We start from the raw sequence: 15,449 nt of genomic DNA, 5'->3' as shown, positions 1-15,449 counted from the left end.
GACATCAGCGTAATACATTCTTCCATTCTGCCCTTCAAGACAAGGCTCAGGTAGGGGTTCTTATGACCATATTCCTCATCACAGCTGGTTGGAAAACGTGTGGTAAGCTGGGAACATAAGCTTCACTCTTATCTGCTTCCTGGCCCAAACTGTTTGCGAGTGCTGCGCAGAATTAAACAGCTGACATGTTTCTTGTGGGATGCCTCTGCACATTTCAAATGTGCTGGCATGTGTGTGGCAGCCATGGCAAGGAACCACCCTGGGATCCTTCCGCATCACAGGAGCGAGGTCAGGTTTTGATGCCATTGAAGCTGTTAAGTGTTCTGGTGTAATTTCAGTAGGGCCAGGATTTCATCCCCTCTCTACAGCTAAGCTGGAGGGGTTCGTTCATCAAAGACTAGCAAATGCTGGAAATAAAATGTAAAATTGTGATGCTGTTTTTAGAGCCTCCATCCCCCTGCTCCTTGAGATGATTTTTGATCCTTTTTGCTTACACTGCACTGATTTTTATCGAGCCAAAGGGAGTTCATTTATTTTGTTTTCTCCATCTGTTCCGCTGTAAAATGTTCCCATTAAAAGTTAGTGAATTGTCAGCTACAAGTATCAAGACGATGCAATGAAGGACTGCAGTGCCTTAATTTCCAGTGATTTATTTTTGAGTTTGTAAATTTCATCGAAATTAAACTAACCATAAGGAGAAAAATGTTGAGGAAAAATATGCATTTTAATGTAAGATCCTCTGCCTACTAAATGTAAGCAGCTAAAAGGCAAATCCAACCGCATGACACACTTCTACTTGTTCCTTTTTTATTAGAATTTCCAAGAAAAATCTCCTTCAATTTCCCTTCAGGATTCATAGAGCAACTGGATCATAGCCTGGGATAAATTAATTGGATAACTTAGTCCCTCCCCAGCCTTTTTAAAAACCCTTGGCCTATCACAAAACAAGATTGGGGTTAGCGAAGCTTGTGAAGGAAGACCTCCTTGGGAAGGGGCTTCGTTTCCATTGTGATTCAAAGGGCTAATTAGAAGGGAAGGCAGCCCACAGAATGGGTGGTTCAATAGGATTCTCTTGTACCTTGAAAAGAGAAACCCCCCAGTTTTCCTCTAAATAGCACTGTCCTGTAAGGTACCTTTTCTGTTTGCTTCTGGTTGCCTAAAGCACTTGTCCGTTCAAAGGACTGCTCGGCCTCAACCGCCTCCTTGCACTTCTGTTCGTAGGTCTTCTTCGACTGTATGGAAATGAAATCAAATGTGAGGGTCTGGGTTAGGGGCTGTCTCCAGAGTGATGTTCTAGGCATTTTCTGGTTTGCAGTCTGAGGGAGAAAATCAATGCCAAAGTCGAGGCAACAGAAAAATAGAAGTGAAGAACTGGCCTAGGAATTGGGTCTTTTTTCCTGCAGCCCTGCAATGGTTTGATTTATACAGTTGCAGCCAGCTCCTCGCAGGGGTGCTCATGAATACACAGGCAGCTCTAGCACCATCGGTGCATCAGGCGTCTGTCTGAGCTACAGTGCAGAGCCAAACTTAGGAGCACACATTCACATGGTGCTAGTGGGGATGGACTGTCATTTCTACAGTGTGACTTGGAGCATCAGGTGCTGAAGTCAGCGCGTTGCCTTGCCCAGTGCTCCAAGCTATGAGACAGAGCCACCACCCCATAGTCTTGGAAGCAAAAGAAATCCTTATTTACACAAGAAGACATCCGTGTCTTAGAGATTCACTTAGAACAACTGTGTTTAAATTAAAATTGTTAGTACCGTTCCAGCTGTAGCACTGACAGGTCTGCAACTACTTTTCTTTAGAGGCAATTGCCCATTGGAAACCAAACCCAGCTGCTTGCAGTTCCAGTTGGAGAGGTTTCCTCCTGTTTACAAGACTCCCTCACTGTTTTTAAAATTATATTTACACAGATTGAAAAATTCCATGTGCTTCTGTAAGAATCCTTGTCTAGAAAGAATGAAATCCTGTGTGACCTGGTGCATTGTTCATTCCACATTGACCTTCTGAATACTTATTTTGGAGACTCTTCAGTGGGTGCAGCAGAGAAGATTAGCTTTCTCCTTGGAGCAGGAATCACATCCTCTCTCACTCATACACTCTTGCACACTCACACATTCTTGACCTTTCTTTATTTATAGGTACATGTCATAGAGAATTTACCCTGTCTCAAACCAGAGCCCATTTGCATTGAGAAACCTGCACAAAACCTCCTTGCTTACCTCCATTGTTTTCTTATAATGGGACAATTTGCTCTTTTGCATGTGCTCCATTGCAGACTCGTACTGTAAGAAACACACAGAACTCAGCATTTCTCACTTCAGACTTTTCCCCCCCTCTTTTAGTGGCAGGATTAAGAAAGCCATTGTCAGGGCTTTATAGGAGCCACGTGCATATGAGGTAAATGACTTCGCTCTGCTTTTACTCAGGACAGTTTCTAAGTGATACAGGAGCATCAAAGTGCCAGGTAAAAAAAATAATCCCAGATAATTCTGCTTCAGTGGTTGCCATTAATAGCAGAGAGGATGGAGATCTTCATTTTCTCTGCCTCCTCCCCCTCCTTTTATTTTCTTAAGGAGATTAAAGAGTGTAGCCCTCAGTCACAGTGCCCATCAGCTCTGCCAGCAGAGTTCCTTTGCTGGTGCAAGAGCTTGATCCCACATCTTTGCAGACCAAACCACTGTCTCACCCACATAAGCAAGGGTACTTGTTCATTTTAAACACAAACAATCCCTGTGTAATTCATATTCCATTGCTTCTGGCAAAGTTATGCGCAATGCAATTTGATTTCCATACTGTTGTCTGGTCAGTTGTCCCTGAAGGACAGTGCTGAATTCTCTTTCATGGCTTTAGTTGTGACATGCCCAGCCTTATGTGGCAGTGAGATATGCTCCTACTTGGCAGGGTATGGGTTTCTTCAGTAGGACTTTTGGTCCTTTATATTCTGCTCAAGGAAAACTCTCTGCAGGGCTACTCAGAGGCTTGCTTCATTGGGCTAAAGAGCACAGTCCTGAGAGCAGCTCAGTGAAACACAAATCACAGGATTTTGGGAGGTTACCAAAAATGGTGACTGTCCTGCCTAATGTTGACTCCCTCACAGCCACATGCTGGACAGAGAAAAAAACTTCCCTAAGATTCCAAAGCAGTTTTTTCCAGGTCTCTATAGCTGTTTCCAGTTGTTAGCGTTTTCAACAGGAGAAAGAACCTCTTTCTTTGGAAATCCTATGGCAAAGTGGTGGGGATACAAATGGTGATGAACTAGGTGCTTGCTGTCTGTCTTTACATGCCTTATCTGCTTCATCAGATCGCAGCGGACCTCCAATCTCAGCAGCAGCACTGGTTTTACCTGCTTGAATTTTCGGAGTCCCTTGTTATTCCAAGTTCCTGTGTGTCAGGGTTGTAGACACAAGATTTTTATGCTACTGGATATTGGTCATGTGCATTTTCATTTGTTTAGAATTAGCGAAGAACTGAATATTTTATTTTACTCCTTCGTCAGTACTTTCAATGTTAAGTGACTGTCCCGTCTTTGTCTTCAACCCCATGGAACCAGAGAAGGTGTTAAGTGACCACTGTTGTCTCTATTGGGAGCTACTTTTTCAAGGGAGTTAGAGCTTGATAAGGTCATAGGGGATTAAATATTTGTTATACAACATCAACTAGATGCTGTTTATTCCACAAATTTGTTGTAATTGAGCATATTGGTGAATATGCAACTGGTGTCGCATTCAGCGCGATAGTAATTTGCTTTTATGTTTTTAAATGTTTGTATTACCCCTTTATTTTAGTGCTTGTTGGAGATGATGCAGGATCATACCAAAGAAACCCAATTAGCAAGGGTATAAAAAAGAGCAAAGGAGCAATTAAGGTCTTACAGGAATAATGATAGTATCTGCAGTTACACCCGGGAGAGTAAAAGTGACTAAAGCCTCTGTCTCCTGAGTTCAGAGCACTACTTCATTTCCAGCTGGGAACAGAAAGAGATTTTCTGCCACAGGCTGGTGTATGGAGCGAGCAGGGCACACTGGACATGTTTCATCATCTTGTGCAGTATTCCCAGTCTCTGACTGGAAACAGGCCATCAGCATGGACTACTGACCCAATCTGTTTTGACATTTCTCTAGTTCCTCACCTTTTTTCTTTGTTCCTTCTGTCTTTCTCGGAACTCCTCTATTCCTTTCAGTTCATCCTTCAGCATTACTGCTAGCTGGATGTGAGAGTTTCCAACACTTTCAATTTCTAAAGCAAATCAGAATTCATACACAGTCAGTGGACAGGGCTTTAAATATGAAGTCACGTTTTTCAGGAGATATTTCTGGGATGTGGCTACCGCATGACTTGTTGTGTACAAAGCAGCCTTAACAAAAGGCTTCCCTGTCTTTCTGCATGCACTGACATTGCCGAGGGCTCCCACAATCTCAGTAAGGCTTACTGCAGGTCCTCTCAGGGCTGCACAATGCATGGGCAACACTCCTTGCTGCAGAAGAGGAGCACCCACTGGGAGCAGCCTTGGCAAGTGAAGAGCCGGCTGCGTTTCCTCAGAGCCCTGTTTACCCCAGGCACCTTCTGGGGCTGGAGGTCAGATGTTGTGGGGCAGAGGGAGGGCAGGAGCTCTGACCGCCCCCATCACCCCCTGTGTCTGCCTTCCCTCCACTACACTGCTGGATTGTCACTGCTCCTATTGCCAGTTGCACCCAGCCTCATACACGTGTCATTAGACGAGGCTGCAAGCTGAGAATTCCCCAGGGTCGGCAGGGATTGATTGAATGTCAGAGCACCTGCCTGATGCTGTTTGAAGTGGCCAATAACTTCTCTCCATTTGTCGGCATTGGTGCCCCTGAAATGGAACCCCACCATTTCCAGCAGTATTGAGCTCCACCACCCAGGCTCTAAAAATACCTTCATTCACCAGCTGCCTTTCAAAGGGTGTTTTTATCTAAGCAGCAGGTGCCGGTAGCGCGGTCGCTGTGATGGTGCTGCATTTTCTGTGTGTGAAAGGGTTTTGTTCAGCCTTGGGCACATTTAGAGAGCGTGCTGGTTTGAGGCTGAGGGCTTGCAGCAGAGGGAACAGAGCTGATATCTTGTGACCTCATCAGACAAAACTAACTTGAGGAACAAGCCATTTTCTTTGCCATCAGAGAGTGGATTGAGTGCTCAGCCTTGGAGGACTCCCAGTGAGTCCTTTCCCTCCACTCTCCACACTACAGACTGGGATAGAAAAGCTGGAAATAGAGGGTGGAAGAGGATAAAAGACCCCAGAGGGGGTGAGCACACTGGGTGCCTGTCTTACCCAGGTCAGAAAGGAAGCTGTAAATACTTACGTTGCTTGAGCCTCTCAAATGCTGCTTTCAGTGTGCTGTGAGGTAGAAACAAGTGCACTTTATTAGTATAGGCTTCTAAGGATTGTGAATCTAGAGAAAAAGCTTTCCCTCAGAATAGGGGATAAAACTCTTAATAGTCTTGTAATAAAAGTTGACCACGCTAACAAGCACAACAGCATCAATCTATTCCCATCAGGAAATGCAATAAAATGCTCCATGAAGCAAGGAATTGCTCTACCCCTCATGTGCACCCTCTGTTTTTTAACCCTGCTCTGTTTGTGCCTGTGAACGTTAACAGGCGTTTCTCTATTCTTCCACCTTGCCAATGGATACGAGTCGACTCCATGAAATAAAGACGGTCAAGGGGAATTGGGTTTTGGAGAACTAGTCTGAAGGGTAGAGCGAAACCAGCTCCACCCTGTGTGTTGAATGCGGCACCAGCAAATTTCTCCTCCCCGGTCACCCTGGAAGCTAGAGCAGCTCTGCTCTGCAGCATGCTCCGTACCGTGCTTCCCGAGCACCCCCGTGTGGCACAGCTCGCTCCCCTTTAACACGCTCTCAAACGGTGCAGAGAACCTAGGGAAGCTTTGGAACCCCGATGCTCCCGGGGATTTTCGACATCCCAGAGGCACGGCAGGAATAAACCATGCCGGGAAGTCAGGCTTCGGTGCTGGGCTGTGAAGTATAGCATGGAGATGAGCAAAAAGAGATGTGATGCTGCTCGTCCAGATGGACCTACATAAATAAGTGGTCCTACAATGTAGAGTCGCAGAAGGGCATGAAAGGGTAACAACAGATTGCTTGATGTCCTGGTTTTTTCACAATCCAGGGTCCATTTTAAGAAGGCACCAGAGATACCAGAGAGAAGTGGTGGGAAAGAGCATAGTCTGTAAAAGCATTTTCAACTTAGACCTCCTCTAGCTCCAAGTCTGCAGGCTGGCAGGGCATTTGTATACACAGAAGCCAGGGCTGTGGTGTGAGCTGGAGGTTTTTCAGAGTTAGAAAGCGTATCTTCAAGCCCCAGAGTGTTCCCTGGAGGAAACAGGTCTGGGATCTCCATGGAGCCCTGGTCTACCCCAGGCGGGCGCCCAGGGGAAGCACCTGTTAATGAAGCCCCTGAAGTCTCCCTGGCTGAAGCCTGGCTACTAGGAGAGCCCAGAAGAGGATGCATGTCACTTCCCAGCCATGTGCAGCTGCAGATGGGTAGGGAAATTCTGTATCTCTTGGGCTGTTTCAGGCGTCTTAAGAGACACATGAAGGATCCTAATTGCCCTGTGTTAATTTAGGCTGGACATCTGTTTCCTAATCAAAGCTTGCTCTCCCAGTAGCAGGGCTGCCTTGCCAGGCATAACTAAAATGCACAGGCCTGGGCCTGTCCTCAGTGATACTGCTTTGCAGTCCACTGCCAAATCTACATTGGTAGAAATATAAGGAAAAGACTTTCTGGCAGAGAAGATGAGTATTGAGCTAACTGATTGATTCTTTTAGCTTTCAACTAGATTGGTTGAGGTGAATCTCCTGAGACAAGTCAGGGAAAACATGCTGGATCAAGTGTTTTTCAGTATTGTCCTAATAATACTTCAACATTTTGAAGGTTCATTTTAGAGGAAAAAAACCAAACCAAACCTGGTATGAAATATTGATGGAAACAAAATTTTCACAACACAAGGGAAACACGGAGTATTCTGTCCAGCTAAGCTAGATAAAAGCTTGCAATTAAAAGACAGGTTGAATATGAGCAGCAGGGAGAGCTTTTTCTCACCCAAAAGCTCTAATGGATTATTTTGAAAAATTAAATACATTCAAGGGACTAATAATCGCTTTTTTAGTGTGGATTTTCCAATAGGAGGTGGGGAATGTGCCAACAACTTCGTGCCTGAAATAGTTAAATACTGCCATTTAAAAAGCAGAGGACAGGTGCAAACTGCACATGCTGTTTGCATGCTGTGTTGATCTCTTGTGCCCAAAGATTGCTTTTTTCCACTTATTGGTGGTGATTCAGGTAATGCAAAGACTGGCAGAATTGCTGTGGTGGATACTGAAACCAGCACTTTCTCAGTACAGATCAAGAACAAAAGCAACTTCCTGCTTTTTTGGTTTCCAGGCATCTGAACTACCAGAGTCGCTCATGATCCTAAGCCATACATGAAGCTTTTCTCCTTTTGCTGGCTCTATGACCTGGAGAGAGACCAGTTTGCCCCCCTGCATGGTCTCTAATGGTCTTTCCAGAAAGCTCTGGCCTTTTGCTCCTTGTACAGAAGATTTGTCCAGCCAATTCCCTAGCCGCTGACTGGGGCAAGGCCACGGTCCATAAGTAGATTGAAAAGACTTTAGCCATTTCCTTCCTTATTTCTGTAATAATCTTCTAAAATCATTGGCTCGGATCCCTCATCCTTATGGGGCTCAAGGGAGTACCAAATATGTCATTGTGCAAAGTGATGTGTGAGAGAGAAAAAATAAATCCAGTTTTGATCCATGGATCCATCAGGTATTCCCTTAGGACTTTGAGCTGCAGCAGCAGCGTTATAGATTAGCTCCTCATTGCTGCTAGGGGCTCTGATTAGAACAGTGAAATACAGCATTCCAGTGCTTTGGAGGGTTTAATGGAAGCAACTCGTATAGCCGACATCCGAGTGAGTTTTAATTGTGGCTGTGCTGGTTTGTATGTACAGTGTCTACTACCCATTTCTCTTGGGTGCATCTGACTTTCTAATGGGATTGATAAAGGCTTTATTCTGAAGCATCCAAAGTGAGGGCATCTCACTTTCCTGGACGCTCTGAGAGAGTTCTATCCTCCCTACCTGGAGCCCTCTGCAGATGTCTCCTTGAAAACAGGGCTGGACACAGATTTACTGTGCGTGTTTGCTAAAGGACTCCCCCTTGGACATCTAAAGATTGGATTTGTCAAAATGAATTTTTGGCAGAAACACGATTGACCCTGAATCCGGAGTAAAGGGAACAGATAGAGCCTGTGCAACAGCAGCTCTGCAGCAACTTCGGGTGATCTTTGCCATCTAGTGGCTGAAATAGTTTTAACCGTGTTCTGGAATACCTACCCTGGCTGTTGCCGCCTTGTACTGTGCTCTCCTGCTACTCCACTACAGCGGAATTGAGCTGCTCTTGTAAAAGCTGCACTTCCCAGTGCTTGTTTTTTCAATTGGAGAAGGAGAAGGACAATAGCGGAGCTTTTAGAGGGACAGGGAAACCAAGGGCAAAAGCTCATTACAATGAAGCTCACCCACTGTTTAGCATTCTTGCTCTGTAGATTGCAAAATACTTTCCAAAATGAACTTACCCAAATTTACCCAGCACACCGAAGCTGGGAAGGCAACCCTGTGTCTCTAGGGCACTGACTACTGGTCCCTGTGGCTCTCCTCGAACAGAATAAACATTTACACAGAATGCATGATTTGAGAGCTTGGTTTGATTTCTCTCCCAGCAGAGCCTGTCCCCTGCTTTCAAGGCAGCAAATGCTTCCTGTATTTGAGCAGAGCTGCTTTGTTTGGCACTCACCCACCATCACACTCCACGTATGAGGAGCAGTGCATCTGATCATAATCCTTTTCACTCACACACTGTGCAGAATTAGGTTATGCTTGGTTCAGGAGGGCGATTCAATTGGAACAGCATGGGATGCCTGCACTTCAAAGTGGACTTGTCCTGGCTGCTCTCTGTGTTTGCTTTGTCTCTCTTTGGTTTTGGACCTTGTCTTTGCTAGAGAACTGGGCTGTTGCTGGAAAGCAGGCCTACGTGACATGAGCACCACCAGGAAATGTACTGCAGGTAGGGCTCTGGTACCTTCACAGTCATGCAAAGCTGGTTTTGTGGCACCAGAGGTGTAAGTAGCAGAGCTGTGTCAGTGGCAGTGCAGGTCACAGGCTCACTCACCACCTACATGGTTGCACCACACCTTTTTGTTTTCAGCTTTAGGCTTGACGTTTTGGGCATTCTTTTTTATACACTTGCCTTTAGAGACTGGTTTGAGTAATTCAGAGAGTCCCTTAATATCTCGTACACAGGAAGGTAAAACGGGCCCTTCTAACCGGAAAACCACAGGTCTTTTTTAATTTTCTTTCTACCTTTTTTTAGTGAATAGGAGTCTCAAATAACCTCACCCCACTTTCTAGTGGGTTTCAATTTGAACAGCAATGTGACCTACAATGTTCTGTTCTTATTGTAATTGTTAAAAACACTCTTTCTGAAATGGAGAGAATTCTTCTCCACATGAACCCTACAGACCAGTTCCCAGCAGACCTCTTCACCCTCTGTCTCCAGTAACTTAGATCCTGATAACATGGTTATGAAACCAACCCAATGTCAGTCTCCTCTGACGCCATGGTTAACATCTGTCCTCCTGCCACACAAGGAAGACCCGATGTAGTTTTACCAACATTTCTCTGGGTACAGCCCAATGACAGCAGCAAAGTGTGGGGAACCCAAGGTCAGAAGGATCTGGTCTCAAATAATTTGCTCTTGCAACTCTGTCTGCATTGCAAAAAAGAAAAGGAGGAGGTGGTGGTGTCCTCTCTGAACAGGGAGGCAACTGAGTCACAACCAGGCAACAGCAGAATTGTATCTAACATTGCTTAGCAGGGATGTGGTGAAAACATCAAAGACTTAATTTAGCCAGGATGTTTTCTTCTTGTTCTCAGAAAAGCTATAAACAGAAAGGCAAAACCGCTCAGTGGTGCAACTGGAAAGATTTCTGCACAGGTCCCAGCTGGGGTGTGATGTTGAAGCCACCTGTAGTGCAGAAAATGCGTGAGCAGCTCCCATTGTCTGAGCAGGGCATCCGAGTTTGTGTCTGTCTATAATTCACACTAGCAAGGCACTGGCTAGCATGAGCAGTCATATCCAGGAGGCTGCACTGTGCACCAGGCTGGGCTTACTGTCAGCTTGGGTGTAACATGTCTGTCATGAAAGCAGCAACAAATGTGGAGGGTTGCTCTAGTGCTGTGGTGTGTCTGCACCTTGTTTTGCTCCTGGTGCTTGGATGTTTTCAGATATGGGTCAGAAATGGAACAGCCCCAGACTGAATGGGGGATGTATCACCTCTTCCAGGGCTGGTTATTGGGAGCACAGACACAACACCTCAAACTTTGCTGGGGCAGAGGGGCAAACAGGATGACATCTCCGTGTACCTTCTCTTCCCTATAGATCTGTGCCCAAAGACTACAAATCAGACCCCTTGTGACTCCAGAATGACCTATGCCATTCAAATCAAAGGATAAACCAATCCAAACAACTTTTGTACCTTTGACAGAAAAGTAAACTTCCTCATGTCTCTTGGAAAGAGAGCAGCACTGCTCAAAAATGCCTATCCCCATCACCAGAGAGCTTACCTAGGCTGGACTTAGTAAGAACTGAGCAGGGCCTTAGCTCTTTCAGACTATGTGTTTGGGTTCATTTCCACAGAGTCCTGAAAGTTCAAAGCACACGTTTATATGCCTGTGCAGGTTCAGAACATTTGAGTGGAGAATAACAAATCATGGAAGGATGTGACCTTCCCAAATGCCTTTTAACTTCAGTTCACAAATGCCTGCTTTGTGTGAATAATACAGAGGATTCTGTATATTAAGTGACAGTTGCCCTATATTGATACACAGGAAGCAGCAATTGGCATTTCGTTACAGATGCCCTCACCTCACACTCACCGAAATATTCTATTTCAGGCATTGCAGAGAAGGGCAGAGCAGACACAGGCTTAATGGAGCAACCCTTTCCCAAGGCCTGAAGGAGATGGCAGTGGAAAAGAGGGAAGGAAAACAGTAGGAAATCATATACATGAGAAGAGACAGGCAGAGCAAATGACAAAAATAGCTGTTGTCAGAATAGGCAGAATTTAACCAGCGACTGTTTACATCAGTTATTGTACAAAAGAACAGAGTTCCCAGAGGCTCTATTTCAACTGAAGCTGGGGAGGTATCTGAAAACTGGGCTCTGTTTTCATGTTGTGCTGCTGAAGAGCTGCCCGAAGCTACTGCATGGAAATTCCCAGTCACCTTGCAGCCGGAAAGGTGTTTCCTCTTAAAGACTTGAGGTTTGCTGAGAATCATCTATAGTGTGTGGAGACATCACTACTGTGTGCACTACTAGCAAACACTTGCAAACTTGATCTCAAATACCAAGTTTCTGTACATCCTCTCACATGTGTGCAACAAAGAATATGAAGAGTACAAACCAACACTGCAGTTTGAACTTAGAATCATAGAATCATAGAATCCCAGACTGGTTTGGGTTGGAAAGGACCTTAAGATCATCCAGTTCCAACACTCTACCATGGGCAGAGATGCCTCACACTAGAGCATGTCACTAAAGCCCCTGTGTCCAACCTGGCCTTGAACACTGCCAAGCATGGGGCAGCCACAGCTTCCCTGGGCACCCTGTGCCAGCGCCTCAGCACCCTCACAGGGAAGAACTTCTGCCTTATATCTAACCTGAACTTCCCCTGTTTCAGTTTAAACCCATCACCCCTTGTCTTATCACTACAGTCCCTGATGAAGAGTCCCTCTCCAGCATCCCTGTAGGCCCACTTCAGTTTATTCAGGAGATACGTCCTCATATGCTTGCCCTGTTAATCTACTCCTCCCATGGGCTCTAGTGTTCCAGAGAGAATATTAGGCTGAAGGGCTTTTGGTCTGAGCCTCTGTGACCCTCTTGCAGTCTTGCACTTAGGTTCAACTTGTGTGCATCCTTCTGTACACTAGAATGAACTTGCCAAGACCTATAGCAACGGCTCAGCGTGATCTGTGTCATGGCTTGGAAAGAGGATATCTCTCTCTTCCCTATAGGAAGTAGTTTCTACCAGCTGCAGTGCTTAAGGCAAGGGCAAGCAGCCTGAATTCGCTTGAATCAGTCTGGACTATTGAACGATTGTGCCCTGTGGCAATTAGGCAGCACTTAAAAGGAACTTCTGTTTTTTGAGCTGGAAGCTGGAGTGTTTGTTTGCTAAGCCCATGGCAACCAGCACCAGCTTCTTTTAGAAACCCAGTCCTTGCTTTCTTCTTCTTGTTGTTTTGTTTTGTTTCTTAAATAAAAGATAACATATAATTTTTCTACACCTGTAGGCTCACCATGGCCATTTCCAATACTGGTTTGAAAAGGAACAGTGAGGACCTTGCTGAAGCCAGTTGCACCTCCAGTAGCAGTGCTAAAAACTCAGCCCCTGCTAGCCCTCAGGTCAAAGTGATTCCTCGTATTTCTCATGCTGAGGAGTCTGCAGGCGGAGACACAACACCGTCCTCTTTTCCCAGGTCGTGATGTTATATTACTGCTGATACTCAGTAGTGAAGTGTCCTAGAACAGTCTTGGCTTGTCTCTGCCAAGCACAAGCACCCCCAGGGGTCAGATCTCCAGCAGAGGAGCTGTAAGGATGCTGAGTGAACAAGCTCTAGACAACATACAGGATGGAAACCTGATGGCTGCTGTCACCTAGATTTTTCTCAAAGCAATGGAGAGTGGTCCCACAGTTGCTGTTACATTTCAGCAAGCCTTCCCTACTGTCGTGCTGTGAGGCAGCAGCGTATTTTTTCATCTGTGTCTTTCAGTGAAGAATAATGGGCAGTTGGATCTATTTGTACCTTTAGCTGAGTTCAGCAATTTGCTCCAGCTGAAGCAACAGCCTGGGAGAGAAGGGAATCTTCTCTTTGATTCATGGTGGAGAAGGGAATATTTTTTTCTCTACATTTTTTAATTTCCAAGGTTTGAGATTGGAAGAACCAGGCAGCCATCGGGGATTGTGTTTCTGGAGTTGGAAAGAGCTGCTCACACTGGTACTGGGAGGACACGAGCACATGAGATGGGCTGCCCATGACATGGAGCAGTGCCACCACATCCAGTTGGGCAGATCTGGCATTGGCTCAGGGGGGTGGGTTTGCCAAAAGGCCGCTGCATGGGGACTGCTGCTCAGTCCGCTTCCTGCCACCTCTCTCCCCTGCTCTGCCTTCCATAGCAGCTACAGAGCATCACTTGGACCTGGTGGAGTGATGGGAGGTTTCTGCAGCCAATTCATTCATTTCAGAAGTTGTGCTAAACAGAAATAACTGGCCTTGCAGTTGTTTCTCTTAAGGCCTTCTGGGTATTTTCTGGTACTGGAAGTTTTTAGGTGGTTGTTGCAGATGGATTTTCTATGTTCTTTTTATCGACTTTTTGAAAGGGTATGGGAGACTTTCCTGCTATTGAGAACTACTGGAGTGTGAAATAATTTCCCAGGAGAAGTGACAGAAAGCCTTAGTATCTGAAATGTTTAAAAGATGACTGAAATTAAGACTACAGGATAATAATTTTGCACTAGCAAGAAAATGAGTGATCTAAAATCAGTCATTCCTGCTCCTCTGCAATACAGAGCATGGAATCAGTCATTCCTGCTGCTCTGCGATACAGAGCATGGAATCAGTCATTCCTGCTCCTCTGCAATACAGAGCATGCCTCAGGAAGCAATGTGAAATGTTCTGCAAAAAACATAGTCAAATGTCAAATGCAATTGCCCAGTGCAAGTTTTAGGTATAAACGCCTGCACACACCTTCACGAGACTTTATTTGAGAAACACTGCTCCCAAAAGCTGCATTTAAAGATGTGCACAGCCCCATTCAGCCTGTCAGTCACTTATAATACTATTAGGACTCTGTGCTAGTAGGGAGTACTGTAAAGAGGCAGCACTTGGAATAACGCGCATAGTTAGTAGCATAGTCCTTTCAAGCTTTTCTTATTATAGGTAGTGCAGAGGTTCCCTCCCCCTGGTCTCCCTGAAGGACTGTCCTTGGGAGCAGAACTGCTGCCAGCAATCAATGCCACACAAGCAAACAGAAGCTTCACACTATGTCACAAATTTTAAGGCATTAAACCCAAATATTTCATTTTCGTGAGTTGTTCCAGCCCTTGAAGAGACCCCAGTTTTCTCTGATTTTGAAGTGCCCTTCACTGCCCATCTGTGTAACTCCTTAAACAACCGGAGAATGCTGAATGACAGAAAGCAAAGTGACCCCTTTCTGCTTCAGCACAGAGACAGTGAGGCATTTGCTCTGATAAAAATATCAGCACAAAGCTAGTCACTACCCAGAGCAGGCGTGGGTTTATGGAAACAAAGTAAATCAGCTCTGCAGCATGCTTTGTTGGTATATTCAGCCTTCGCTTTCTGTGTCAAGCTATAAAATTGCTGGCCCAAGTCCAAACTTACCCCAACTTGAGGGGAACTTGGATCCGTATCCCAACTCTGGGACTTGGCTCTGCCACTAAATCAAGCTCTTATAATCTCTTAGGAACAGTCAGACCCATGAATTACCCACCAAGTCACAGAAGGGCAGCCAAAGCTGGCTATTTCTGAACAAGTTTGCTCTGCCTGCCTTGCATTGCCAGTTAACCAAAGGATCCACCTGGATTCCTTAGTCCTGGAAATCTTGGCCTTTGCTTTGGGAAGAAGCCACACATCATTCATCTGATATTTTAATTTCAAAATAATTTTTCTTCTCCTTCCTTTCCTCTGATCAGGTCAGTGAATTGAGACACCAGGAGATGGTAGAAGTCATCTCCAGCAGCCTTTGCTAGGAGCCTTGCTGCACCTTACTGCATCACTTGGAAGCAGGGGAAAGGCAGGGGGCACTGGGGGAGAAGAGGTTTGCATGTTCTCTGGAGTGAGCCTCCGTGCTCTCTGCACTACCAGGCGCTTGGGTTAAAGCAAGTTTCCCTGTCAGCCTGGATGTGCCACCACCAAATGGATAGCAAGTGCTACGGGGATTGCCTGGCACTTCCATGCCATGGCGGTGCAAGAGTTTGAGGTTAAGCTTTCCCATAAGATATGAGCAGGAAAGCACCGTCACACTGAGTGTGGTGAATTGACGTAAAAAGGAGACTGCAGTTAAGAAGTGAGATATGGGATGGATGGGGGTAGCAGGCCCCAGGGATCAATAGAGCTGTTCTGTGTTTGACTGAGGTCTTCTCTTTCAGACTTGTCTTCTGTGACCCCAAATCTTCATCCTCTGCCACCTTATTACTGTATTATTACTTGTTACAATAATGATGGAATGTCTCATTATTGCTGCTACCATCAATAATAGCAGCAGTTTATCAGCAGTGGTTATTAAGTTAAATTCCATGCCAACATATATCTTCCCCTCACAACACAATTTATA

The 15,449-nt window shown here is 45.4% G+C and overlaps 1 protein-coding gene across 4 annotated transcripts in view; it reads right to left on the bottom strand.

The window, feature by feature from the left end:
* Positions 1 to 15,449, bottom strand: part of PSTPIP1 (proline-serine-threonine phosphatase interacting protein 1) — a 52,559-nt gene that overhangs the window by 14,717 nt on the left and 22,393 nt on the right. For 3 of the 4 annotated variants that reach the window (XM_030497755.1, XM_030497756.1, XM_030497760.1), the window contains 4 exons: positions 5,322 to 5,356; positions 4,133 to 4,239; positions 2,223 to 2,285; positions 1,134 to 1,232 (listed from right to left, as the gene is read on the bottom strand). In XM_030497755.1, the coding sequence (XP_030353615.1) occupies positions 1,134 to 1,232; positions 2,223 to 2,285; positions 4,133 to 4,239; positions 5,322 to 5,356 (304 nt within the window). The remainder of the gene's footprint in view (positions 1 to 1,133; positions 1,233 to 2,222; positions 2,286 to 4,132; positions 4,240 to 5,321; positions 5,357 to 15,449) is intronic. The other variant, XM_030497757.1, reaches the window with a different exon arrangement.

The sequence above is a fragment of the Strigops habroptila genome, chromosome 9, assembly GCF_004027225.2.
Source record: "Strigops habroptila isolate Jane chromosome 9, bStrHab1.2.pri, whole genome shotgun sequence".
Lineage (NCBI taxonomy): Eukaryota > Metazoa > Chordata > Aves > Psittaciformes > Psittacidae > Strigops > Strigops habroptila.
Note: the sequence above shows the minus strand (reverse complement) of the source record. Positions and strands in the feature narration are given on the sequence as shown.